General features: G+C 45.2%; 1 protein-coding gene across 1 annotated transcript in view; it reads left to right on the top strand.

The window, feature by feature from the left end:
- The window catches only part of LOC311100971 (protein TANC2-like), a gene marked incomplete at both ends in the record, with an annotated part of 174,237 nt that overhangs the window by 132,984 nt on the left and 14,710 nt on the right, over positions 1 to 26,543 (top strand). Inside the window, 11 exons of the mRNA XM_084141975.1 lie at positions 2,077 to 2,308; positions 5,208 to 5,377; positions 5,733 to 6,011; positions 6,972 to 7,139; positions 7,350 to 7,510; positions 7,773 to 7,881; positions 8,008 to 8,130; positions 20,632 to 20,868; positions 20,999 to 21,199; positions 21,488 to 21,581; positions 25,349 to 25,482. Of these exons, the coding sequence (XP_083998101.1) occupies positions 2,077 to 2,308; positions 5,208 to 5,377; positions 5,733 to 6,011; positions 6,972 to 7,139; positions 7,350 to 7,510; positions 7,773 to 7,881; positions 8,008 to 8,130; positions 20,632 to 20,868; positions 20,999 to 21,199; positions 21,488 to 21,581; positions 25,349 to 25,482 (1,908 nt within the window). The remainder of the gene's footprint in view (positions 1 to 2,076; positions 2,309 to 5,207; positions 5,378 to 5,732; positions 6,012 to 6,971; positions 7,140 to 7,349; positions 7,511 to 7,772; positions 7,882 to 8,007; positions 8,131 to 20,631; positions 20,869 to 20,998; positions 21,200 to 21,487; positions 21,582 to 25,348; positions 25,483 to 26,543) is intronic.

Below are 26,543 nucleotides of genomic sequence, written 5' to 3'. Positions count from 1 at the left end.
CTTTGTGTTATCTGCTCGTGGCAGTTTGTAAAGCTTTGTGCTCACCGTGCTGAGAATGTATTATTATAGAGAAACACACTGAGATTACTCATCTGTATTGTGCTGATAATCATTTAGACTTTTGACTCCTCTGGGTGTCCGTCTAAACATGCAATTAAACACACACACACTCATTCACATTCATCTTTTCTCAACGGCAGGGAGCTCTGAATTATTTATTAGCTTAAAACCGAAAAGAGAAATAAGACGTAATATGTTCATTATACTGCAATCATCCACCATGAACTAGTTGACTCACTCCCAAATCAATTGTAGCAGCGCCAGTTTATAAAACCTGATTTGAAAGACTGGTCATGGCTCACATCAACAGCATAATCCCAGAAACCCTAGACCCACTCCAATTTGCATACCGCCCCAACAGATCCACAGATGATGCAATCTCTATCGCACTCCACACTGCCCTTTCCCACCTGGACAAGAGGAACACCTACGTGAGAATGCTATTCATTGACTACAGCTCAGCATTCAACACCATAGTGCCCTCAAAGCTCATCACTAAGCTAAGGATCCTGGGACTAAACACCTCCCTCTGCAACTGGATCCTGGACTTCCTGACGGGCCGCCCCCAGGTGGTAAGGGTAGGTAACAACACATCTGCCACACTGATCCTCAACACGGGGGCCCCTCAGGGGTGCGTGCTCAGTCCCCTCCTGTACTCTCTGTTCACCCATGACTGCATGGCCAGGCACGACTCCAACACCATCATTAAGTTTGCCGACGACACAACAGTGGTAGGCCTGATCACCGACAACGATGAGACAGCCTATAGGGAGGAGGTCAGAGATCTGGCCGTGTGGTGCCAGGACAACAACCTCTCCCTCAACGTGACCAAGACAAAGGAGATGATTGTGGACTACAGGAAAAAAAAGAGGACTGAGCACGCCCCCATTCTCATCGACGGGGCTGTAGTGGAACAGGTTGAGAGCTTCAAGTTCCTTGGTGTCCACATCACCAACGAACTATCATGGTCCAAACACACCAAGACAGTCGTGAAGAGGGCACGACAAAGCCTATTCCCCCTCAGGAGACTAAAAAGATTTGGCATGGGTCCTCAGATCCTCAAAAAATTCTACAGCTGCACCATCGAGAGCATCCTGACTGGTTGCATCACCGCCTGGTATGGCAACTGCTTGGCCTCTGACCGCAAGGCACTACAGAGGGTAGTGCGTACGGCCCAGTACATCACTGGGGCAAAGCTCCCTGCCATCCAGGACCTCTATACCAGGCGGTGTCAGAGGAAGGCCCTCAAAATTGTCAAAGACTCCAGTCACCCTAGTCATAGACTGTTCTCTCTGCTACCGCACAGCAAGCGGTACCGGAGTGCCAAGTCTAGGTCCAAAAGACTTCTCAACAGCTTCTACCCCCAAGCCATAAGACTCCTGAACAGCTAATCATGGCTACCCGGACTATTTGCACTGCCCCCCCACCCCATCCTTTTTACGCTGCTGCTACTCTGTTAAGTATTTATGCATAGTCACTTTAACTCTACCCACATGTACATATTACCTCAACTAGCCGGTGCCCCCGCACATTGACTATGCAACGGTACCCCCCTGTATATATAGCCTCCCTACTGCCACTTTATTCTATTGTATATATAGCCTCCCTACTGTCACTTTATTTTTTACTTCTGCTCTTTTTTTCTCAACACTTTTTTGTTGTTGTTTTATTCTTACTTTTTTGTTTAAAATAAATGCACTGTTGGTTAAGGGCTGTAAGTAAGCATTTCACTGTAATGTCTGCACCTGTTGTATTCGGCGCATGTGACCAATAAAATTTGATTTGATTTGATTTGATTTGATTCTCATTGTCGAAACATAGAAAACAAGGTTGTGTTCATTAAGCACAGATCTGAAGAATGACCTGGACTTGGTCCAATAAGAAATGCAACTTTTTATTTTTTTATTTTTTTAAAAACGTTTTGCTACAGTGTGACCTAATGACCATAACCCAGTATTGTATTTTCGACCCCCTTTTACTGACCTATCATGTCTCCCCCCTCTCTATCGCCCCCAGGTGGTGGCGTACCACTACTGCCAGGCGGACAACGCCTACACGTGCCTGGTGCCGGAGTTTGTCCACAACGTGGCAGCGTTGCTGTGTCGCTCGCCACAGCTCATCGCCTACAGAGAGCTGCTGCTCAGGGAGCCACACCTACAGAGCATGCTCAGTCTGCGCTCCTGTGTTCAGGATCCCCTGGCCTCCTTCAGAAGAGGAGTTCTAGAACCCCTGGATGCCCTCTACAAAGGTGATACAACTCTCTGCTCCTATTATACACCCCTAGATAACTCTATCATAGCGAACTCTACTAGGTGTTCTAGAACCCCTGGATGCTTTCTACAAAGGTGAGTTCTGGTCTGCATCGCAAATGGTACCTTATTCCCTACAGTGAGGGGAAAAAGTATTTGATCCCCTGCTGATTTTGTAAGTTTGCCCACTGACAAAGAAATGATCAGTCTATAATTTTAATGGTAGGTTTATTTGAACAGTGAGAGACAGAATAACAACAAAAAAATCCAGAAAAAGGCATGTCAAAAATGTTATAAATTGATTTGAATTTTAATGAGGGAAATAAGTAGGCGTGACCCTGGACAACACCCTGTCGTTCTCCGCCAACATCAAGGCGGTGACCCGCTCCTGCAGGTTCATGCTCTACAACATTCGGAGAGTGCGACCCTGCCTTACACAGGAAGCGGCACAGGTCCTGGTCCAGGCACTTGTCATCTCCCGTCTGGACTACTGCAACTCGCTGTTGGCTGGGCTCCCTGCCTGTGCCATTAAACCCCTACAACTCATCCAGAATGCCGCAGCCCGTCTGGTGTTCAACCTTCCCAAGTTCTCTCACGTCACCCCCCTCCTCCGCACACTCCACTGGCTTCCAGTTGAAGCTCGCATCCGCTACAAGACCATGGTGCTTGCCTATGGAGCAGTGAGGGGAACGGCACCTCTGTACCTTCAGGCTCTGATCAGTCCCTACACCCAAACGAGGACATTGCGTTCATCCACCTCTGGCCTGCTGGCTCCCCTTCCTCTGCGGAAGCATAGCTCCCGCTCAGCCCAGTCAAAACTGTTCGCTGCTCTGGCACCCCAATGGTGGAACAAGCTCCCTCACGACGCCAGGACAGCGGAGTCACTCACCACCTTCCGGAGACATTTGAAACCCCACCTCTTTAAGGAATACCTGGGATAGGATAAAGTATTCCTTCTAACCCCCCCCCCCCCCCAAATTGTAAAGTGGTTATCCCACTGGCTATAGGGTGAACGCACCAATTTGTGAGTCGCTCTGGCTTAGAGCGTCTGCTAAATGACGTTAATGTGCCCTTGAGCAAGGCACTTAACCCTAATTGCTCCTGTAAGTCGCTCTGGTTAAGAGCGTCTGCTAAATGACTAAAATGTAATGTAAATGTAAGTATTTGACCTCCTCGCAATCAGAAAGATTTCTGGCTCCCAGGTGTCTTTTATACAGGTAACGATCTGAGATTAGGAGCACACTCTTAAAGGGAGTGCTCCTAATCTCAGTTTGTTACCTGTATAAATGACACCTGTCCACAGAAGCAATCAATCAATCAGATTCCAAACTCTCCACCATGGCCAAGACCAAAGAGCTCTCCAAGGATGTCAGGGACAAGATTGTAGACCTACACAAGGCTGGAATGGGCTACAAGACAATCGCCAAGCAGCTTGGTGAGAAGGTGACAACAGTTGGTGTGATTATTCGCAAATGGAAGAAACACAAAATAACTGTCAATCTCCCTCGGCCTGGGGTTCCATGCAAGATCTCACCTCGTGGAGTTGCAATGATCATGAGACCGGTGAGGAATCAGCCCAGAACTACACTGGAGGATCTTGTCAATGATCTCAAGGCAGCTGGGACCATAGTCACCAAGAAAACAATTGGTAACACACTACGCCGTGAAGGACTGAAATCCTGCAGCGCCCACAAGGTCCCCCTGCTCAAGAAAGCACATATACAGGCCCATCTGAAGTTTGCCAATGAACATCTGAATGATTCAGAGGAGAACTGGGTGAAAGTGTTGTGGTCAGATGAGACCAAAATCGAGCTCTTTGGCATCAACTCAACTCGCTGTGTTTGGAGGAATGCTGCCTATGACCCCAAGAACACCATCCCCACCGTCAAACATGGAGGTGGAAACATTATGCTTTGGGGTTGTTTTTCTGCTAAGGGGACAGGACAACTTCACCGCATCAAAGGGACGATGGACGGCGCCATGTACCGTCAAATCTTGAGTGAGAACCTCCTTCCCTCAGCCAGGGCATTGAAAATGGGTCGTGGATGGGTATTCCAGCATGACAATGACCCAAAACACACGGCCAAGGCAACAAAGGAGTGGCTCAAGAAGAAGCACATTAAGGTCCTGGAGTGGCCTAGCCAGTCTCCAGACCTTAATCCCATAGAAAATCTGTGGAGGGAGCTGAAGGTTAGAGTTGCCAAACGTCAGGCTCGAAACCTTAATGACTTGGAGAAGATCTGCAAAGAGGAGTGGGACAAAACCCCTCCTGAGATGTGTGCAAACCTGGTGGCCAACTACAAGAAACGTCTGACCTCTGTGATTGCCAACAAGGGTTTTGCCACCAAGTACTAAGTCATGTTTTGCAGAGGGGTCAAATACTTATTTCCCTCATTAAAATGCTAATTAATTTATAACATTTTTGACATGCGTTTTTCTGGATTTTTTTGTTGTTATTCTGTCTCTCACTGTTCAAATAAACCTACCATTAAAATTATAGACTGATCATGTCTTTGTCAGTGGGCAAACGTACAAAATCAGCAGGGGATCAAATACTTTTTTCCCTCACTGTATATAGTGCACTATTTTTGACCAGAGCCCTATAGGCCCTGGTTAGAAGAAGTGCACTATATAGGGAATCTCAGGTAAAAGGTAGTGCACTATATAAGAAATAGGCTGACATTTGGGACACACCCCTAGAACCCCTGGACGCTCTCTACAAATGTGATAAAACTCTCTCTACTCCTAGTGACTCTGTCAGTGCTCACATTGATTATACTAAGGGCATGATCCTCAAAACATATGTATTCTTGATTTTAGCAAGAATACATTAGGCAGAACATTTGCAGTCAGGTTTTTTGGTCCATATTGACTCTTTTCTCTGTGTGTGTTTTTCAGAGAGGAAGATCGCCTCTGTAGATGACCTGGTCATCCTGATAGATGGGCTAAATGAGGCAGAGTTCCACAAGCCTGACTACGGAGACACCATTGTCTCCTTCCTCAGCAAAACCATCAGCAAGTTTCCCCCCTGGCTCAAACTGGTGGTCACTGTTAGGACCACATTACAGGTAGACACATTAGACGCATTACGGTCCTCTACCCCTCCAATAAGAGTGTGGCCATTAAAAACATACAAGATGAACACTTAACACCAAACAAGGATAATTGTCTTTTGATAGAGTTTGTCAATAGATTGACATCAGTGGAAGATTGCTTCTATATCTCGTTACACTGCCTACGCATCTCTTTCCCTCCCCCACTTTTCTTCTTCCAACCCCCTTCATCTCCTGCCTCCATTTATCCTTTCCTCCCGCTTTCTTCATCCTCCTCTCTTCTCCTCATCCTCATTCCTCCATCATTCCCCCCCTCTTCCTCCTTCTCCCCTCATCCTCCCCTCTCCCCTCCCTTACCTCCCTCCTATAGGAGATCACCAAGCTGCTTCCATTCCACCGTATCTCTCTGGATGGTCTGGAGGAGAACGATGCTATAGACCAGGACTTACAGGGTTACATCCTGCACCGCATCCACAGCAGTCCTGAGATACAGAACAACATCTCTCTCAATGGCAAGATGGACAACACCACCTTCGGCAAGCTCTCCGCCCACCTCAAGGCCCTCAGCCAGGGATCCTACCTGTACCTCAAACTCACCTTTGACCTTATAGAGAAGGGGTACCTGGTTCTCAAGAGCTCCAGCTACAAGGTTAGCCTGCCTGGGAGGGGGTTTAATTTACAGTACATTGTATTGCCTTAGTTTTATTCTTGTCTTTATTATTTTATTTATTTCTACTATTAATTACACTGAACATAAATATAAACGCAACATGCAACAATATCAACGATTTTACTGAGTTACAGTTCATATAAGGAAATCGGTCAATATAACTAAATTCATTAGGCCCTAATCTATGGATTTCACATGATGCAGCGATCAGTGGGCCCACACACTTGGGAGCCAGGCCCAGCCAATCAGAATGAGTTTTTCCCCACAAAAGGGCTTTATTATAGACTGAAGTACTCCTCAGTTTCATCAGCTGTCCGGGTGGCTGGTCTCAGACGATCATGCAGATGAAGAAGCCGAATGTGGAGGTCCTGGACTGGCGTGGTTACATGTGGTCTGCGGTTGTGAGGCCAGTTGGACGTACTGCCAAATTCTCTAAAACAACTTTGGAGGCGGCTTATGCACATTACATTCTCTGACAACAGCTCTGGTGGACATTGCTGCAGTCAGCATGCCAATTGCACGCTCCCTCAAAACTTGAGACATCTGTGGCATTGTGTTGTGTGACAGAACTGCACATTTTAGAGTGGCCTTTTATTGTCCCCAGCACAAGGTGCACCTGTGTACTGATCATGCTGTTTAATCAGCTTCTTGATATGCCACACCTGTCAGGTGGATGGATTATCTTGGCAAAGGAGAAATGCTCAATAACAGGGATGTAAACAAATCTGTGCAGAAAATATTAGAGAAATAAGGTTTTTGTGCGTATGGAAAATGTCTGGGATCTTTTATTTCAGCTCATGAAACATGGGACCAACACTTTAAAACATTTTTATTTTTATACAGCACATTGTTTTGCACTCCCTATCTAATAAATATGCTATAATAATGATTGACTGACCGATTGATTGATAGATTAACTGATTGATTCATTGATCCCAGGTGGTGCCCGTCAACCTGGCCGAGGTGTACCTGCTGCAGTGCAACATGCGTTTCCCTACCCAGTCGTCCTTCGAACGGGCCCTCCCCCTACTCAACGTGGCCGTGGCATCCCTCCACCCCCTCACTGACGAACAGATCTACCAGGCTATCAATGCCGGCTCCCTGCAGGCAAATACACATATTGCACCGACGTGGAACTGTTAGCATTTCCCATAGGAAAACATGTCACACATAGCTGCCATGCTAACACTAGCTGGGCATGCGCAGTTGTATACCGGATAGCAACGATAATGCCCGTGAAGAACAGCCTTAGCAAAGCACTTGGGCATGTGCACAGCTAACAAGCTAACTTTCTTGGTTTCACTCTCTTTGCTGCAGGGCACACTAGACTGGGAGGACTTCACACAGCGCGTAGACAACCTGGCCATGTTCCTGGTCAAGAGGAGGGACGGGACCAGGATGTTTGTTCACCCATCCTTCAGGGAGTGGCTGATCTGGAGGGAGGAGGGGGAGAAAACCAAGTTCCTCTGTGACCCCAGGTCAGTGGGTGGATGGGTCTGCTGTTGTGTGGGGGGTGGGTACTAAATGAGAGACTGATGTAGTCTTAGATAGGGTTACAAAACTTTGCCCAAATTCCTAGGTTTTCCAGAAATTCCGGTTGGAAGTTTCCTAGAATCAGGAGGAAATAAGCAGGAATAAGCATACTAAACTAACTGTCAACAACATTACATCTAACAATCTACTAACCCTAACTATTTGTGCGGAAGCTCATGGTTTATGTTCCTCCCTGTCTCCCTTTAGGAGTGGCCACACCCTGCTAGCCTTCTGGTTCTCTCGCCAGGAGACCAAACTGAACCGACAGCAGACCATTGAACTGGGACACCACATCCTCAAAGCACACATCTTCAAGGTTCACCTAACCACACTCTACCTGCCTACACACGCGCACACAGACACACACAATGCACACACACACCTTCGTATGCACACAGCACAACTCAAAGCAGTGACAGCTCAAATTATGTCTATATTTCAGGGCCTAAGCAAGAAGGTTGGGGTTTCCTCGTCCATCCTCCAGGGGCTGTGGGTTTCCTACAGCACAGAGGGCCTGTCCACTGCCCTGTCCTCACTCAGAAACCTGTACACTCCTAACATCAAGGTAACTTACTGCTTTTCCCTCTTAACATCAAGGTAACTTACTGCTTTTCCCTCTTAACATCAAGGTAACTTACTGCTTTTCCCTCTTAACATCAAGGTAACATACTGCTTTTCCCTCTTAACTCTTAACATCAAGGTAACTTAATGCTTTTCCTTCTTAACGCTTAACATCAAGGTAACTTACTGCTTTTCCCTCTTAACATCAAGGTTAACTTACTGCTTTTCCCTCTTAACATCAAGGTAACATACTGCTTTTCCCTCTTAACATCAAGGTAACATACTGCTTTTCCCTCTTAACATCAAGGTAACATACTGCTTTTCCCTCTTAACATCAAGGTAACTTAGACCGGAGCAAATCGAGTCCGAGTCAAGACCAAGACTGGAGGGGGGGCGAGACCGAGACCAGAAAAATGCGAGACCAATTCAAGACCATGATTGCAATTTTGTCAAATCACCACCATAATAAGAGTTCAAAATGTCCAGTATTTCTGTGTTCATATTTCAGAACAACATATGGATTCTTTAGACATTCAAAATAGTGAAAAAATGCATGCTGAGGGAAAATGGAGCCACTCTACAAATTATTATTAACCCAAACACAGTGGGGAACAATGAGCCTTCTACACCTTCAGAGAAGGGCTAAGGATTTATAAAATAAAATAATGGTTATAATAATAATAATATTATTATTTTCAATGATCTGATTTAATCTCTTCAGTTTTTGTTGGAAAGGAAAGGGTTAACATTGAAGAGGAAAAAAATATCCAATCAGGATTTTTCTTTGCTGGTCTCTGGGGAGATACATCTAGCTAGCTAAGTCAGCTATTGGCTAGGCCATCAGAACCTAGATAAAGGCATCTGCCATTCAACTGTATTAGGGCACCATTTTGGAGTGACAGTGGAATCAACCAATCACATTTCGACTTAATAGGTGGGCCCATTTTTACAAAAACGTATGGAAACTTCTGCCTTCTTGAAGGCCAACAGCGGAGGCGGACTGGGCGACACAGAGCGTAACGAATGACGGTGGATGGTGGTTGGAAGAGCGCGCTTATTTGAAATGGAAAAGCGTTGCGGTAGCTATTGATAAAGAAGAACATCAATACGCGCTCTGTGGGATGCACTGTTGAGCGCTACATCCCGAGGGGTTCGTGCTGATTGTGACAGCCAGTTAAATGGCATCCCTTGAGAAGGCAAGAACAAGATGTATGTCAGGAGAAGTGCACTATTATCATAAGGAGACGTATACTTGGAATACGGAAGAGGAATGGAGGGAAAAAGAGAGGCAGAGGAGGTCTAAGAGAGAGAGGGAGGAAGAGGGTGAGATTGAGTCGGTAATAAAAGTTGGAAAAAAGGAAGATGGTTTGTTAAAGAAGAATGGTAGAAAGTATAAGCAGAGTGAGCTGAAGACGAGGAGAAATGGAAGTAAATGAGGGTGAAGTATCGGAGGTGGTAGGTGTGGTGAAGTTCTTGGAGCCCGAGGATTGCACTGAGGGTCAGGATAAAGATGAGTCTGTGACAGTAGGAGTGACGTTTTTGGAAAAGGTGGAAACTTGTCTTTTGGCTGATCCATTTGTGGTTTCAAGGTGGGTGAAAACAGAGTTGGGTGCTGTGGAATCGGTGAGGGTAACCAGAAGTGGTCTTGTGATAATTGTTTGTGTTTCTGCTCGTTAGAGGGAGCAGGCGCTCTGCGTTAAACGAATGGGGGCAAGAGATGTGAATTGTTTTGCGCTCAAGAAAAGGGCGCCATTGAAAGGGGTGATTACTGGGGTAGCAGTAAATGTAAAGGTTGACCAATTGAAGGGGAAGATTCCCGGTATTTGTGATGCTCGTCGTTTGGTGCGATGCAGACAGGTTGGCGTGAGTGGTGAAACAGAAGAATCATTGTCTGTTCTTTTGAGATTTGATGTTGAGTCTTGGCCCGACAAAGTGATGTTAGGGTATATAAGTAAGAGCTTTTGTGCCGAATACATTACGTTGTTACAGGTGTCAAGCTTATGGGCATGTGGCAGCAGTGTGTAGGAGGGAGGTTCTAGGTGTGAGAAGTGTGCAGAAGGGCATGAGTCAAAGGAATGTGTAGCATTAGTGAAAGTAATGGTATGTGTTAATTGTAGGGGTGCCCATGGGGCTGGGGATCAGAAATGTCCCGTGCGAGAGAGGCAGGTTGAGGTTTCAGTAGTGTAGTGTAGTGCAGAAGTTGTCATGTGCTGAGGCAGTGAAGAAAGTAGAGAAAGATGGGTCAAGGGGGAGGGATCCTGAGAGGAGTGGTGTGAGTAGTAGTTCTGTACCAGTACAGAGGGATAGGCCAACAAGTGATATATGTTTCAGTAAGATTGGATTTTTAGCATTTATAGCAATGGTTATCAACTGTACTGCAGGGATGGAACGTAAGTCGCAGAAAATTGTGGTTGTGGTGGCAGCTGCAGAGAGGTATTTGGGTGTGCGAGACTTGACATCAGAAGAGTTACAGGGTGTGTTGTTGGCCTGAGGTAGGACTAAATAGATTTAAATAGTGGAGTAGGGTGGTGTTATTTTATTATTATTATTATTATTACATGTATGTTTTTCTGAGTGTAGTGTTTGATGGTAGGGTATTTATTTTTAAAACATTCAAGCAAAGTATAAGGGAGTTGTAGTCCAGTCTAGTAGGTGGCGGTAATGCAACATTTAACCGCCGTTAAACCTCACCGAAGAAGAAAAAGAAGGCGGCGGCAGCCAACAGGTCACTGCGCAATAGCGAGATAACTTGTGTGTGTGTGTGTGAAACATTGTTGCATTTAAAGTGGAACTGACAGCATTTTAGCAACATGATATCTGATTTAAAATCTGTTCATATACACACCCAGGAAGAATGACACTTTTTAAACATTTTCTGACATGCAACCACTTAGATATGGTCATTTTCACGTTTTCATCAATTCTTAGAATGTTTGGGAATTATATATACAGTGAGGGAAAAAAGTATTTGATCCCCTGCTGATTTTGTACGTTTGCCCACTGACAAACAAATGATCAGTCTATAATTTTAATGGTAGGTTTATTTGAACAGTGAGAGACAGAATAACAACAACAAAATCCAGAAAAACACATGTCAAAAATGTTATAAATTGATTTGCATATTAATGAGGGAAATAAGTATTTGACCCCCTCTCAATCAGAAAGATTTCTGGCTCCCAGGTGTCTTTTATACAGGTAACGAGCTGAGATTAGGAGCAAACTCTTAAAGGGAGTGCTCCTAATCTCAGTTTGTTACCTGTATAAAAGACACCTGTCCACAGAAGCAATCAATCAATCAGATTCCAAACTCTCCACCATGGCCAAGACCAAAGAGCTCTCCAAGGATGTCAGGGACAAGATTGTAGACCTACACAAGGCTGGAATGGGCTACAAGACCATCACTAAGCAGCTTGGTGAGAAGGTGACAACAGTTGGTGCGATTATTCGCAAATGGAAGAAACACAAAATAACTGTCAATCTCCCTCAGCCTGGGGCTCCATGCAAGATCTTACCTCGTGGAGTTGCAATGATCATGAGAACGGTGAGGAATCAGCCCAGAACTACACGGGAGGATCTTGTCAATGATCTCAAGGCAGCTGGGACCATAGTCACCAAGAAAACAATTGGTAACACACTACGCCGTGAAGGACTGAAATCCTGCAGTGCCCGCAAGGACCCCCTGCTCAAGAAAACACATATACATGCCTGTCTGAAGTTTGCCAATGAACATCTGAATGATTCAGAGGAGAACTGGGTGAAAGTGTTGTGGTCAGATGAGACCAAAATGGAGCTCTTTGGCATCAACTCAACTCGGAGGAGGAGGAATGCTGCCTATGACCCCAAGAACACCATCCCCACCGTCAAACATGGAAACATTATGCTTTGGGGGTGTTTTTCTGCTAAGGGGACAGGACAACTTCACCGCATCAAAGGGACGATGGACGGGGCCATGTACCGTCAAATCTTGGGTGAGAACCTCCTTCCCTCAGCCAGGGCATTGAAAATGGGTCGTGGATGGGTATTCCAGCATGACAATGACCCAAAACACACGGCCAAGGAAATAAAGGAGTGGCTCAAGAAGAAGCACATTAAGGTCCTGGAGTGGCCTAGCAAGTCTCCAGACCTTAATCCCATAGAAAATATGTGGAGGGAGCTGAATGTTCGAGTTGCCAAACATCAGCCTCGAAACCTTAATGACTTGGAGAAGATCTGCAAAGAGGAGTGGGACAAAATCCCTCCTGAGATGTGTGCAAACCTGGTGGCCAACTACAAGAAACGTCTGACCTCTGTGATTGCCAACAAGGGTTTTGCCACCAAGTACTAAGTCATATTTTGCAGAGGGGTCAAATACTTATTTCCCTCATTAAAATGCTAATCAATTTATAACATTTTTGACATGCGTTTTTTTTCTGGATTTTGTTGTTGTTATTCTGTCTCTCACTGTTCAAATAAACCTACCATTAAAATTAGAGACTGATCATTTCTTTGTCAGTGGGCAAACTTACAAAATCAGCAGGGGATCAAATACTTTTTTCCCTCACTGTACTAAGGCATTTGAGAAAATTCTATAGCAATACAGAGTGGGAAAGCAGCCATGTGTTTGGACAATTAATAGACACTGCAGTCAATAAAACCGAATAAAAACAGACCGGTGCGCTATAGCCAATCAGAGCTACAATAGGCTTTTATATAAACAAGCCATTTACCACACGGGCCTGCCATCATTCATTTTGAACTGGACTGTGTGTTTACAGGCAGTTGCAACCGCGCGACTTTAGATTATTAGAACACATTCGCCAAAATACACCTGAATGGATTTCTGCAAATATACACTGCTCAAAAAAATAAAGGGAACACTTAAACAACACATCCTAGATCTGAATGAATTAAATAATCTTATTAAATACTTTTTTCTTTACATAGTTAAATGTGCTGACAACAAAATCACACAAAAATTATCAATGGAAATCAAATTTATCAACCCATGGAGGTCTGCATTTGGAGTCACAATCAAAATTAAAGTGGAAAACCGCACTACAGGCTGATCCAACTTTGATGTAATGTCCTTAAAACAAGTCAATATGAGGCTCAGTAGTGTGTGTGGCCTCCACGTGCCTGTATGACCTCCCTACAACGCCTGGGCATGCTCCTGATGAGGTGGCGGATGGTCTCCTGAGGGATCTCCTCCCAGACCTGGACTAAAGCATCCGCCAACTCCTGGACAGTCTGTGGTGCAACGTGGCGTTGGTGGATGGAGCGAGACATGATGTCCCAGATGTACTCAATTGGATTCAGGTCTGGGGAACGGGCGGGCCAGTCCATAGCATCAATGCCTTCCTCTTGCAGGAACTGCTGACACACTCCAGCCACATGAGGTCTAGCATTGTCTTGCATTAGGAGGAACCCAGGGCCAACCGCACCAGCATATGGTCTCACAAGGGGTCTGAGGATCTCATCTCGGTACCTAATGGCAGTCAGGCTACCTCTGGCGAGCACATGGAGGGCTGTGCGGCCCCCCAAAGAAATGCCACCCCACACCATGACTGACCCACCGCCAAACCGGTCATGCTGGAGGATGTTGCAGGCAGCAGAACGTTCTCAACGGCGTCTCCAGACTCTGTCACGTCTGTCACGTGCTCAGTGTGAACCTGCTTTCATCTGTGAAGAGCACAGGGCGCCAGTGGCGAATTTGCCAATCTTGGTGTTCTCTGACAAATGCCAAACGTCCTGCACGGTGTTGGGCTGTAAGCACAACCCCCACCTGTGGACGTTGGGCCCTCATACCACCCTCATGGAGTCTGTTTCTGACCGTTTGAGCAGACACATACACATTTGTGGCCTGCTAGAGGTCATTTTGCAGGGCTCTGGCAGTGCTCCTCCTGCTCCTCCTTGCACAAAGGCGGAGGTAGCGGTCCTGCTGCTGGGTTGTTGCCCTCCTACGGCCTCCTCCACGTCTCCTGATGTACTGGCCTGTCTCCTGGTAGCGCCTCCATGCTCTGGACACTATGCTGACAGACACAGCAAACCTTCTTGCCACAGCTCGCATTGATGTGCCATCCTGGATGAGCTGCACTACCTGAGCCACTTGTGTGGGTTGTAGACTCCGTCTCATGCTACCACTAGAGTGAAAGCACCGCCAGCATTCAAAAGTGACCAAAACATCAGCCAGGAAGCATAGGAACTGAGAAGTGGTCTGTGGTCACCACCTGCAGAACCACTTCTTTATTGGGGGTGTCTTGCTAATTGCCTATAATTTCCACCTGTTGTCTATTCCATTTGCACAACAGCATGTGAAATGTATTGTCAATCAGTGTTGCTTCCTAAGTGGACAGTTTGATTTCACAGAAGTGTGATTGACTTGGAGTTACATTGTGTTGTTTAAGTGTTCCCTTTATTTTTTTGAGCAGTGTATAAACACCAAAGGAGTCCACTTACATTTGGGAACTTAACAGTTCTATTGATCAAAACGACCATGAAAAGGTAGGCTCTCTCTCCCTCAGGTATGCACATCAACAATAACAAGATCAACAACTAATGCTAGCCGGAGCAAGATGAGCTATCATCTAATGAAGGAACATCAGATAAACCCTCTCAAATTTTCAGCTAGTTTGCTGTCAAAATTGCACTGATAAACAATGGGGAATTGTAGCCTCCTTGTCCTTCTGCAACTTGCCTGCCAATGCATGCTTGTCCCAACCAAGCACCCAAGCTAACTGGCTAAAGTTGGCTAGCTTGCTAGCTAGCTACTTCCAGACACAAATGAGAGAACACCTCACTCTGACCATTTTACTTGCCGTAGCAGAGCAGGTTAGACTGTTTACATGTTATCTAGAGCATTCTTGACTAACTATTACTTTTTTGGTCTACACTTACTGACATCGGTCATATCCAGCAGGTGTTACGCGTTTGTAAATTCATCAGTTGTTCTGCGCTTTCTAGCTCTAGCTCTAGCTGTGTATAGACACAGAAAATTGATATGAGGGAAAAAAGTCAGTAACTCACCCACTCCTCATATGACATCCTCCTAGCATCTAGCTAGCTAGCTATCTAGCTAACGTTAGGCTCCGTGTTTTTAGCTTGCTACATAAATAGATACGCTAGCCTATTAGCCACGTTATGACTGACTTGCGATCATTGCCCTTGCTAGTTTGATTGTATTGACATTCCCAGCCTTAGTTACATTAGTCCGTTTTTGTCCAGAACATTGAGTCATTGAAACTGAAACAGTGCCTCCCAAATGGAGGCAGCAAACAATGTACCAGCCCAGCTGTGATTTAAAACCTGATAGCAATATTTTTTGGACTACCTAGAAATGTATTGGTGAATTATATTAATCATGCGTTGAACTGCATCCATCTATTCTGCCAAAAATGCCTTAGTGTATGTCATGGAACGTTGAGTCAAATATAACCTATTTTTAAAACCTCTTATGAATTTGGTCTTGTAGCATAAACTGGGAATTTTATATTTGTGTCTGATATTATGATTGTCTGTTTGTTTCATATCTGCAAAGTAGTTAAAACACTGTCAGGTCCACTTTAAACGTTAGGTCACTGGTTACTTTGTGTGCTAAATTTGAAATGTTTTTTGCAATGGGAAGTAATAGTTGTACATTTCGATTGGAAAATGCTTAATGGTTTTGTTTTTGTATTCTTATGATTGGGACCTACTGGCTTATTATGTCAATCAATCAATCAATTTTATTTTATATAGTTCTTGTTACATCAGCTAATATCTCGAAGTGCTGTACAGAAACCCACCCTAAAACCCCAAACAGCTAGTAATGCAGGTGTAGAAGCACTATGTCAGAGTTTATGGACTGCTTATCCTTTAACATCATGCTGTTTGGGGTTTATGGACTGCTTATCCTTTAACATCATGCTGTATGTGACTGCTGTCTTTCCATCGGCCCTATGCAGTGGTGTAGTGGTGCCTGGAGAAGTGGGTATTCTAAAATGTTCCCCAAAAGTTTCCAAACGGCCCGCCCAGCGAAGGAAAGGCACCCTGTGTGAAAAATCCTATGTTTTTGTTTTAATGAGTTTTCCTATAGATTTTTCAGATTTTCACTCTCAAAATCACACTTTTTTTTTAAATAGAAAAAATACAACAATGTGATGGTCTAAGTCCACAACAATGCTTAAACCACATCAATCTGATTGGGTGGGCCTGTCAGGGCCTGGCTCCCCAGTGGGTTGGCCTCTGTTCACCCAGGCCCTTCCATGTCTACGCTCCTGATGCAAACAGGGCATGATGACAATTGCACATCACAAATACAGTGAGGGAAAAAAGTATTTGATCCCCTGCTGATTTTGTACGTTTGCCCACTGACAAAGACATGATCAGTCTATAATTTTAATGGTAGGTTTATTTGAACAGTGAGAGACAGAATAACAACAACAAAATCCAGAAAAACGCATGTCAAAAATGTTATAAATTGATTTGCATTTTAATGAGGGAAATCATTATTTGACCCCTCTGCAAAACATGACTTAGTACTTGGTGGCAAAACCCTTGTTGGCAATCACAGAGGTCAGACGTTTCTTGTAGTTGGCCACCAGGTTTGCACACATTTCAGGAGGGATTTTGTCCCACTCCTCTTTGCAGATCTTCTCCAAGTCATTAAGCCTGATTTTTGGCAACTCGAACCTTCAGCTCGCTACACAGATTTTCTATGGAATTAAGGTCTGGAGACTGGCTAGGCCACTCCAGGACCTTAATGTGCTTCTTCTTGAGCCACTCCTTTGTTGCCTTGGCCGTGTGTTTTGGGTCATTGTCATGCTGGAATACCCATCCACGACCCATTTTTAATGCCCTGGCTGAGGGAAGGAGGTTCTCACCCACGATTTGACGGTACATGGCCCCGTCCATTGTCCCTTTGATGCGGTAAAGTTGTCCTGTCCCCTTAGCAGAAAAACATCCCCAAAGCATAATGTTTCCTCCTCCATGTTTGACAGTGGGGATGGTGTTCTTGGGGTCATAGGCAGCATTCCTCCTCCTCCAAACACGGCAAGTTGAGTTGATGCCAAAGAGCTCGATTTTGGTCTCATCTGACCACAACACTTTCACCCAGTTCTCCTCTGGATAATTCAGATGTTCATTGGCAAACTTCAGACGGGCCTGTATATGTGCTTTCTTGAGCAGGGGGACCTTGCGGCCGCTGCAGGATTTCAGTCCTTCACGACGTAGTGTGTTACCAATTGTTTTCTTGGTGACTATGGTCCCAGCTGCCTTGAGATCATTGACAAGATCCTCCCGTGTAGTTCTGGGCTGATTCCTCACCGTTCTCATGATCATTGCAACTCCACGAGGTGAGATCTTGCATGGAGCCCCAGGCCGAGGGAGATTGACAGTTATTTTGTGTTTCTTCCATTTGCGAATAATCGCACCAACTGTTGTCACCTTCTCATCAAGCTGCTTGGCGATTGTCTTGTAGCCCATTCCAGCCTTGTGTAGGTCTACAATCTTGTCCCTGACATTCTTGGAGAGCTCTTTGGTCTTGGCCATGGTGGAGAGTTTGGAGTCTGATTGATTGACTGCTTCTGTGGACAGGTGTCTTTTATACAGGTAACAAACTGAGATTAGGAGCACTCCCTTTAAGAGTGTGCTCCTAATCTCAGCTCGTTACCTGTATAAAAGACACCTGGGAGCCAGAAATCTTTCTGATTGAGAGGGGGTCAAATACTTATTTCCCTCATTAAAATGCAAATCAATTTATAACATTTTTGACATGCGTTTTTCTGGATTTTTTTGTTGTTATTCTGTATTTCACTGTTCAAATAAACCTACCATTAAAATTATAGACTGATAATTTCTTTGTCAGTGGACAAACGTACAAAATCAGCAGGGGATCAAATACTTTTTTCCCTCACTGTAGCCTACTAACCAACACTTCGGACTAAACTTTTTCAATACCTGGTTTGCATACCCATTGTTGCATTAGTTAGCGTTTACTGGTAGATATCATAAGTTCAAACGTCTTTCCTACCCTACCGGCTACCGATGTCATTCTTCTGTGAGCTGCTCCATGCCGAAACCAGTTGAGAGCGGCACACTCTTGCTGCCTGCAGATGATATTCTGCTGAAACAAGGCTATGTGTGCGGGCACATGTGAATATATTTCACGTGCTTTGCAATTGTGTAGGCTACTTTGTGCATGATTTCTCTATTGTACTACATAAATCATATACCTTCACTACACTACTTTGATACGCATCAGTATGGATTAAGAAGTGAGTATATGCAATGCCCACTGAAAAAAATTTGTGTATACGGCTTATACTTGCGTATAGCCTCCACTACACTACTGGCCCTTTGTGTTTTACAAAAAGTGCACTCTCCTACATAAGTGCTCTGCTATTATGGTTGCTGTCCTTTCAGAATCACGAACCTGTCACACACTGAAGGCCTATAGTTTTGAAACTGCGCAAACATATATACAATAGATATAAAGGCTGTTAAGATACTGTATTAATGTTTCAAGAAAGGAGTGTATATATTTGGCCTGGCGAAGCGGTTTTATGCGCTGACTGAATGGAAGCTGATACAGTGGGGAAAAAAAGTATTTAGTCAGCCACCAATTGTGCAAGTTCTCCCACTTAAAAAGATGAGAGAGGCCTGTAATTTTCATCATAGGTACACGTCAACTATGACAGACAAATTGAGAAAAAAAAATCCAGAAAATCACATTGTAGGATTTTTAATGAATTTATTTGCAAATTATGGTGGAAAATAAGTATTTGGTCACCTACAAACAAGCAAGATTTCTGGCTCTCACAGACCTGTAACTTCTTCTTTAAGAGGCTCCTCTGTCCTCCACTCGTTACCTGTATTAATGGCACCTGTTTGAACTTGTTATCAGTATAAAAGACACCTGTCCACAACCTCAAACAGTCACACTCCAAACTCCACTATGGCCAAGACCAAAGAGCTGTCAAAGGACACCAGAAACAAAATTGTAGACCTGCACCAGGCTGGGAAGACTGAATCTGCAATAGGTAAGCAGCTTGGTTTGAAGAAATCAACTGTGGGAGCAATTATTAGGAAATGGAAGACATACAAGACCACTAATAATCTCCCTCGATCTGGGGCTCCACGCAAGATCTCATCCCGTGGGGTCAAAATGATCACAAGAACGGTGAGCAAAAATCCCAGAACCACACGGGGGGACCTAGTGAATGACCTGCAGAGAGCTGGGACCAAAGTAACAAAGCCTACCATCAGTAACACACTACGCTGCCAGGGACTCAAATCCTGCAGTGCCAGACGTGTCCCCCTGCTTAAGCCAGTACATGTCCAGGCCCGTCTGAAGTTTGCTAGAGTGCATTTGGATGATCCAGAAGAGGATTGGGAGAATGTCATATGGTCAGATGAAACCAAAATAGAACTTTTTGGTAAAAACTCAACTCGTCGTGTTTGGAGGACAAAGAATGCTGAGTTGCATCCAAAGAACACCATACCTACTGTGAAGCATGGGGGTGGAAACATCATGCTTTGGGGCTGTTTTTCTGCAAAGGGACCAGGACGACTGATCCGTGTAAAGGAAAGAATGAATGGGGCCATGTATCGTGAGATTTTGAGTGAAAACCTCCTTCCATCAGCAAGGGCATTGAAGATGAAACGTGGCTGGGTCTTTCAGCATGACAATGATCCCAAACACACCGCCCGGGCAACGAAGGAGTGGCTTCGTAAGAAGCATTTCAAGGTCCTGGAGTGGCCTAGCCATTCTCCAGATCTCAACCCCATAGAAAATCTTTGGAGGGAGTTGAAAGTCCGTGTTGCCCAGCGACAGTCCCAAAACATCACTGCTCTAGAGGAGATCTGCATGGAGGAATGGGCCAAAATACCAGCAACAGTGTGTGAAAACCTTGTGAAGACTTACAGAAAACGTTTGACCTGTGTCATTGCCAACAAAGGGTATATAACAAAGTATTGAGAAACTTTTGTTATTGACCAAAGACTTATTTTCCACCATATTTTGCAAATAAATTCATAAAAAATCCTACAATGTGATTTTCTGGATTTTTTTCTCATTTTGTCTGTCATAGTTGACGTGTACCTATGATGAAAATTACAGGCCTCTCTCATCTTTTTAAGTGGGAGAACTTGCACAATTGGTGGCAAGTCCTCACTTTCCGTGACAGAGTCCTCACTTTCCGTGACAGAGTCAAGACCGAGTACGAATGTATCCGACACCGAGACAAGACCGATTCACTGAGTACTTGTGACTCGAGTACTACAACACTGCTGCTTTTCCCTCTTAACATCAAGGTACTGCTTTCCATCTGAAAAGAAAAGCCTCACACTCATGGCTCCGTAGATCCCAACGTTTGGACAGCTATGCTGCCTTCATCAGGGTTTCAGCTCTCCCTCTGATAGGGGGCCAACCAACTTGTGTATTCCAAATTAGGTTCATCGCCTGAGGGGCTGTTCCTACTGATAAATGAAACTGTACTTTCTCTACAGTTTTCTCTGTGTATAACATTGTGTGAAATCTGTCTGTGTGCAGGTGAGCCGGTTGCTGATGCTTGGTGGTGCCAACGTGAACTACCTTACAGAGGTGTTGAACAACGCCCCGGTGCTGTGTGTGCATGCCCACCTGGGTTATATTGACATGGTGGGGCTGCTGTTGGAGTACGGAGCCTCTGTAGACCAGCCCTCAGAGAGCGGTCTCACCCCGCTGGGCTATGCTGCCTCTGGGGGACACATGGCTATAGTCAACACACTGTGTCGCAGGAGAGCCAAGGTGAGAGGGGGAGAGAGGGGGCAGTGTGTGTTTGTAGATTCATCTCTATCTATGGATATGTTCCGAGGACGAATGGGGATTGACCAACTTTGTGTGTGTGAATTGTGTGTGTGTGTGTGTCCATCAACAGGTGGACCACCTGGATAAGAATGGTCAGTGTGCCATGGTGCATGCAGCTCTCAGGGGCCACATAGAGATGGTCAAGTTCCTCATCCAGTGGGACTGGGCCATGGGGCAAAAACAACCACAACAGCAGCAGCAAGGAGCCTTCAGCAAGAGCCACGCCATCCAGCATGCCCTCATTGCTGCAGCTAGCATGGGATACACAGAGGTAGGCCTCCCAGCAGATCGCCTTACCTGGGATATTTTGTGAAATATATTACCTGGGTATACTGTAGACCTCACTTAGCTGACAGTTTTGTAGAGCTAAGAATAGAGAGTTTCTTTTTTAGACGTCTGGGTAATTTCCCTGCAGTGTGTGGACTGGATAGCAATTCATTTTTTATCCCTCTGCGGTCCTACTAGTATTGCATGCCACTCACACTAGTGATTTTTCAGTTGTTTGTGTTTTTTGGAGGTGTAATATGTATAATAATATAATAATCATTATTTCCACCAGATTGTGTCCTACCTGCTGGACCTGCCAGAGAAGGATGAGGAGGAGGTGGAACGTGCTCAGATTAACAACTTTGACACCCTGTGGGGAGAGACAGGTACGCTAAGGCCTCTCGTCATGTGCTTTTTAAAAAGGTCTTCAGATATAGTCCGCAGCCTTGTGGAGATTCAGTTTTCAACTCCGCAAACTAGTTTTTTTTACCCTGTCCATTTTTACAGTGCTGTTTTCTTAGGGAGAATCATTACGTGTCCGTGGCTTTAGGTTTGATACTTGAATTCTAAGCCGATGCTTAGTCTGGGCTAAAGATAAGTTGTAGCGGCCACCAAAATGTGAATGGATGTCATGATTGCTTGCTTAAACATAGGAAGTGATGCTTGCTGTCTTGTTTATCACAAGGTTTTAGATCACTACACTTCGATAAAACATGATAATAAATTGTCTTCAATCAGACTAGTCATGACGGATTTGAGCAGACCCCTAGAGCGAGGGCTGCAGTGCAGATATGAGAGAGATTTGCTCTGCTGCTTCTGCGCCAGACAGAGGCTGACTGATGTCAGACAGTGCAGTGGTGTCATTGGAGCACAGACAGACAGGGCAGGGCAGAGCTCGGAGCTAGTCTCAGAGGGAGAGCAGAGGGGGGACCGGTCTGCTCTGGGGTGCTCAACAATGACTGTGTTATTTTATTTTTTAGATTTCTTACCTTTATTTAACTAGGCAAGTCAGTTAAGAACAAATTCTTATTTACAATGACGGCCTACACCGGCCAAACCTGGACGACGTTGGGCCAATTGTGCGCCGCCCTATGGGACTCCCAATCACGGCCGGTTGTGATACAGCCTGGAATCGAACCAGGGGGTCTGTAGTGACGCCTCAAGCACTGAGATGCAGTGCCTTAGACCGCTGTGCCACTCGGGAGCACTGAACATGTGGTTCCCACATGAGGATTGGAAAGATTGAGATAAATCAAGCTATTACTGTTAGAGCCTATTCTCTCTCTCAGTACTAATATGACTCAGTCAGTTAAATCCATAGATGTTACTGTCTGTCTACTGTCTGTCTGTCTACTGTCTGTTTACTGTCGGTCTACTGTTTATCTACCGATATCTACTGTCTGTCTGTCTACTCCCACTCTCCACTCTGTCTGCATACTAACAAATGACACACATAATGGCTGTAACTCTTATAATGATGTGCAACCAGAGGAAAAAAAAACTCTAGACCACCTTTACTCCAAACACAGAGACGTATACAAAGCTCTCCCTCGCCCTCCATTTGGCAAATCTGACCATAACTCTATCCTCCTGATTCCTGCTTATAAGCAAAAACTAAAGCAGGAAGCACCAGTGACTCGGTTAATAAAAAAGTGATCAGATGACGCAGATGCTAAGCTACTGGACTGTTTTGCTAGCACAGACTGGAACATGTTCCGGGATTCTTCGGAGGGCATTGAGGAGTACACCACATCAGTCACTGACTTCATCAATAAGTGCATCGATGACGTCATCCCCACAGTGACCGGACGTACATACCCCAACCAGAAGCCATGGACTACAGGCAACATCCGCACTGAGATAAAGGGTAGTGCTGCCGCTTTCAAGGAGCGGGACTCTAACCTGGACGCTTATAAGAAATCCCGCTATGCCCTCCGACGAACCATCAAACAGGCAAAGAGTCAATACAGGACTAAGATTGAATCGTACTACACCGGCTCTGATGCTCGCCGGATGTGGCAGGGCTTGAAAATGATGACAGACTACAAAAAGAAGCACAGCCGCGAGCTGCCCAGTGACACAAGCCTACCAGACGAGCTAAACCACTTCTATGCTCGCTTCGAGGCAAGCAACACTGAAGCATGCATGAGAGCACCAGCTGTTCCGGATGACTATGTGATCACGCTCTCCATAGCCGATGTGAGTAAGACTTTTAAGCAGGTCAACATTCACAAGGCTGCAGGGCCAGACGGATTACCAGGACGTGTACTCCGAGCATGTGCTGACCAACTGGCAAGTGTCTTCACCGACATTTTCAACATGTCCCTGACTGAGTCTGTAATACCAACATGTTTCAAGCAGACCACCATAGTCCCTGTGCCCAGGGACACTAAGATAACCTGCCTAAATGACTACCGACCCGTAGCACTGACGTCTGTAGCCATGAAGTGCTTTGAAAGGCTGGTCATGGCTCACATCAACACCATTATCCCAGAAACCCTAGACCCACTCCAATTTGCATACCGCACCTAACAGATCCACAGATGATGCAATCTATATTGCACTCCACACTGCCCTTTCCCACCTGGACAAGAGGAACACCTACGTGAGAATGCTATTCATTGACTTAAGCTCAGCGTTCAACACCATAGTGCCCGCAAAGCTCATCACTAAGCTAAGGATCCTGGGACTAAACACCTCCCTCTGCAACTGGATGCTGGACTTCCTGATGGGCCGCCCCCAGGTGGTAAGGGTAGGTAACAACACATCTGCCACACTGATCCTCAACACGGGGGCCCCTCAGGGGTGCGTGCTCAGTCCCCTCCTGTACTCCCTGTTCACCCATGACTGCACGGCCAGGCACGACTCCAACACCATCATTAAGTTTGCAGACGACACAACAGTGGTAGGCCTGATCACCGACAACGATGAGACAGCCTATAGGGAGGATGTCAGAGACCTGGCCGTGTGGTTCCAGGATAACAACCTCTCCCTCAACGTGACCAAGACAAAGGAGATGATTGTGGACTACAGGGGAAAAAACATTCTCATCGACGGGGCTGTAGTGGAACAGGTTGAGAGCTTCAAGTTCCTTGGTGTCCACATCACCAACAAACGATCATGGTCCAAACACACCAAGACAGACGTGAAGAGGGCACGACAAACCCTATTCCCCCTCAGGAGACTGAAAAGATTTGGCATGCGTCCTCAGATCCTCAAAAGGTTCTACAGCTGCACCATCGAGAGCATCCTGACTGGTTGCATCACTGCCTGGTATGGCAACTGCTCGGCCTCTGATCGCAAGGCACTACAGAGGGTAGTGCGTACGGCCCAGTACATCACTGGGGCCAAGCTTCCTGCTATCCAGGACCTCTATACCAGGCGGTATCAGAGGAAGGCCCACAAAATTGTCAAAGACTCCAGCCACCCTAGTCATAGACTGTTCTCTCTGCTACCGCACGGCAAGCGGTACTGGAGTGCCAAGTCTAGGTCCAAAAGGCTTCTCAACTGCTTCTACCCCCAAGCCATAAGACTCCTGAACAGCTAATCATGGCTACCCAGACTATTTGCACTGCCCCCCCACCCCCACCCCATCTTTTTACGCTGTTGCTACTCTGTTAATTATTTATGCATAGTCACTTTAACTCTACCCACATGTACATATTACCTCAACTACCTCAACTAGACGGTGCCCCCGCACATTGACTCTGCACCGGTACCCCCCCTGTATATAGCCTCCCTACTGTTTTTTTATTTTACTTCTGCTCTTTTTTCTCAACACTTTTTTGTTGTTGTTGTTTTATTTGACTTTTTATTAAGAAATAAAGGGCTGTAAGTAAGCATTTTACGGTAATGTCTACACCTGTTGTATTCGGCGCATGTGGCAAATACAATTTGATTTGATTTGATAAAGGTTAGTTATTTATTTTTTGAAGAGTTGTGTTGTATAACATGGCTGATCCCTGTGTGCCCCTCTACTCTCTGTCCTGTTGGGAACAATACTTGTATGACTCAATCAGATAAATGCGTAGACGTGACTGTCTACTCCCACAACACAATACGTTCTCTCCTTTCTCGCCTCCCTCTTTCCCTGTAAAATACTTGTGTTGTATAACATGGCTGATCCCTGTGTGTCCATCTCCTCTCCCTGTAGCTCTGACGGCAGCGGCAGGCCGGGGGAAGCTAGACGTCTGCAGACTACTGCTGGAGCAAGGAGCAGCTGTGGCTCAGCCCAACAGACGAGGCATCATACCCCTGTTCAGTGCTGTCCGACAGGGAAACTGGCAGGTGAGACTGAGTGCACCCTTTACAATGTACTACTTTTGACCTGGGCCCATAACACAAAACACTTCATATTAAAGGTAGACTCAGAAAAATGATGTTGCTACGAGCAGCACCGCAGATATTGCGATGAGCGAGATGCAAGACTTCGCTCTCACACAGCCACACACAGTATCTGCACATGTGCATGGGTTCGCTTCACGCTGTTAGAGCGTGGTAGGTACGGGTCCAAAACAGCTGAGAAGTTTAGCCTCGCGCTTCAATCCCTCCTGAGATGTGTGCAAACCTGGTGGCCAACTACAAGAAACGTCTGACCTCTGTGATTGCCAACAAGGGTTTTGCCACCAAGTACTAAGTCATGTTTTGCAGAGGGGTCAAATACTTATTTCCCTCATTAAAATGCAAATCAATTTATAACATTTTTGACATGCGTTTTTCTGGATTCTTTTGTTGTTATTCTGTCTCTCACTGTTCAAATAAACCTACCATTAAAATTATAGACTGATCATTTCTTTGTCAGTGGGCAAACGTACAAAATCAGCAGGGTATCAAATACTTTTTTCCCTCACTGTATAGACAGGTCTGTGCCTTTACAAATCATGTCCAATCAATTTAATTTATCACAGGTGGACTCCAATCAAGTTGTAGAACATCTCAAGGATGATCAATGGAAACAGGATGCACCTGAGTTCAATTTCGAGTCTCATAGCAAAGGGTCTGAATCAAAGGGTCTGAATACTTATGTAAATAAGGTATTTCAGTTAATTTATTTTTTTACATTTGAAAATAATTCTAAAAACCGGTTTTCGCTTTGTCATTATGGGGTATTGTGTGTAGATTGCTGAGGAAAAAAAGTTGTTTAATCAATTTTAGAATATAGCTTTAACATAACAAAATGTGGAAAAAGTCAATGGTTCTGAATATTTTCCGAAGGCACCGTGTATATATATATATACACACACACACACACACACCAGACTCCGACATTGCTCATCCTAATATTAAAAATCCAGAAAAACGGATGTCAAAAATGTTATGAATTGATTTGCATTTTAATGAGGGAAATA

The sequence above is a fragment of the Coregonus lavaretus genome (assembly GCF_964263955.1).
Source record: "Coregonus lavaretus genome assembly, chromosome: 25".
In the NCBI taxonomy this organism is placed as follows: Eukaryota; Metazoa; Chordata; class Actinopteri; order Salmoniformes; family Salmonidae; genus Coregonus; species Coregonus lavaretus.
Note: the sequence above shows the minus strand (reverse complement) of the source record. Positions and strands in the feature narration are given on the sequence as shown.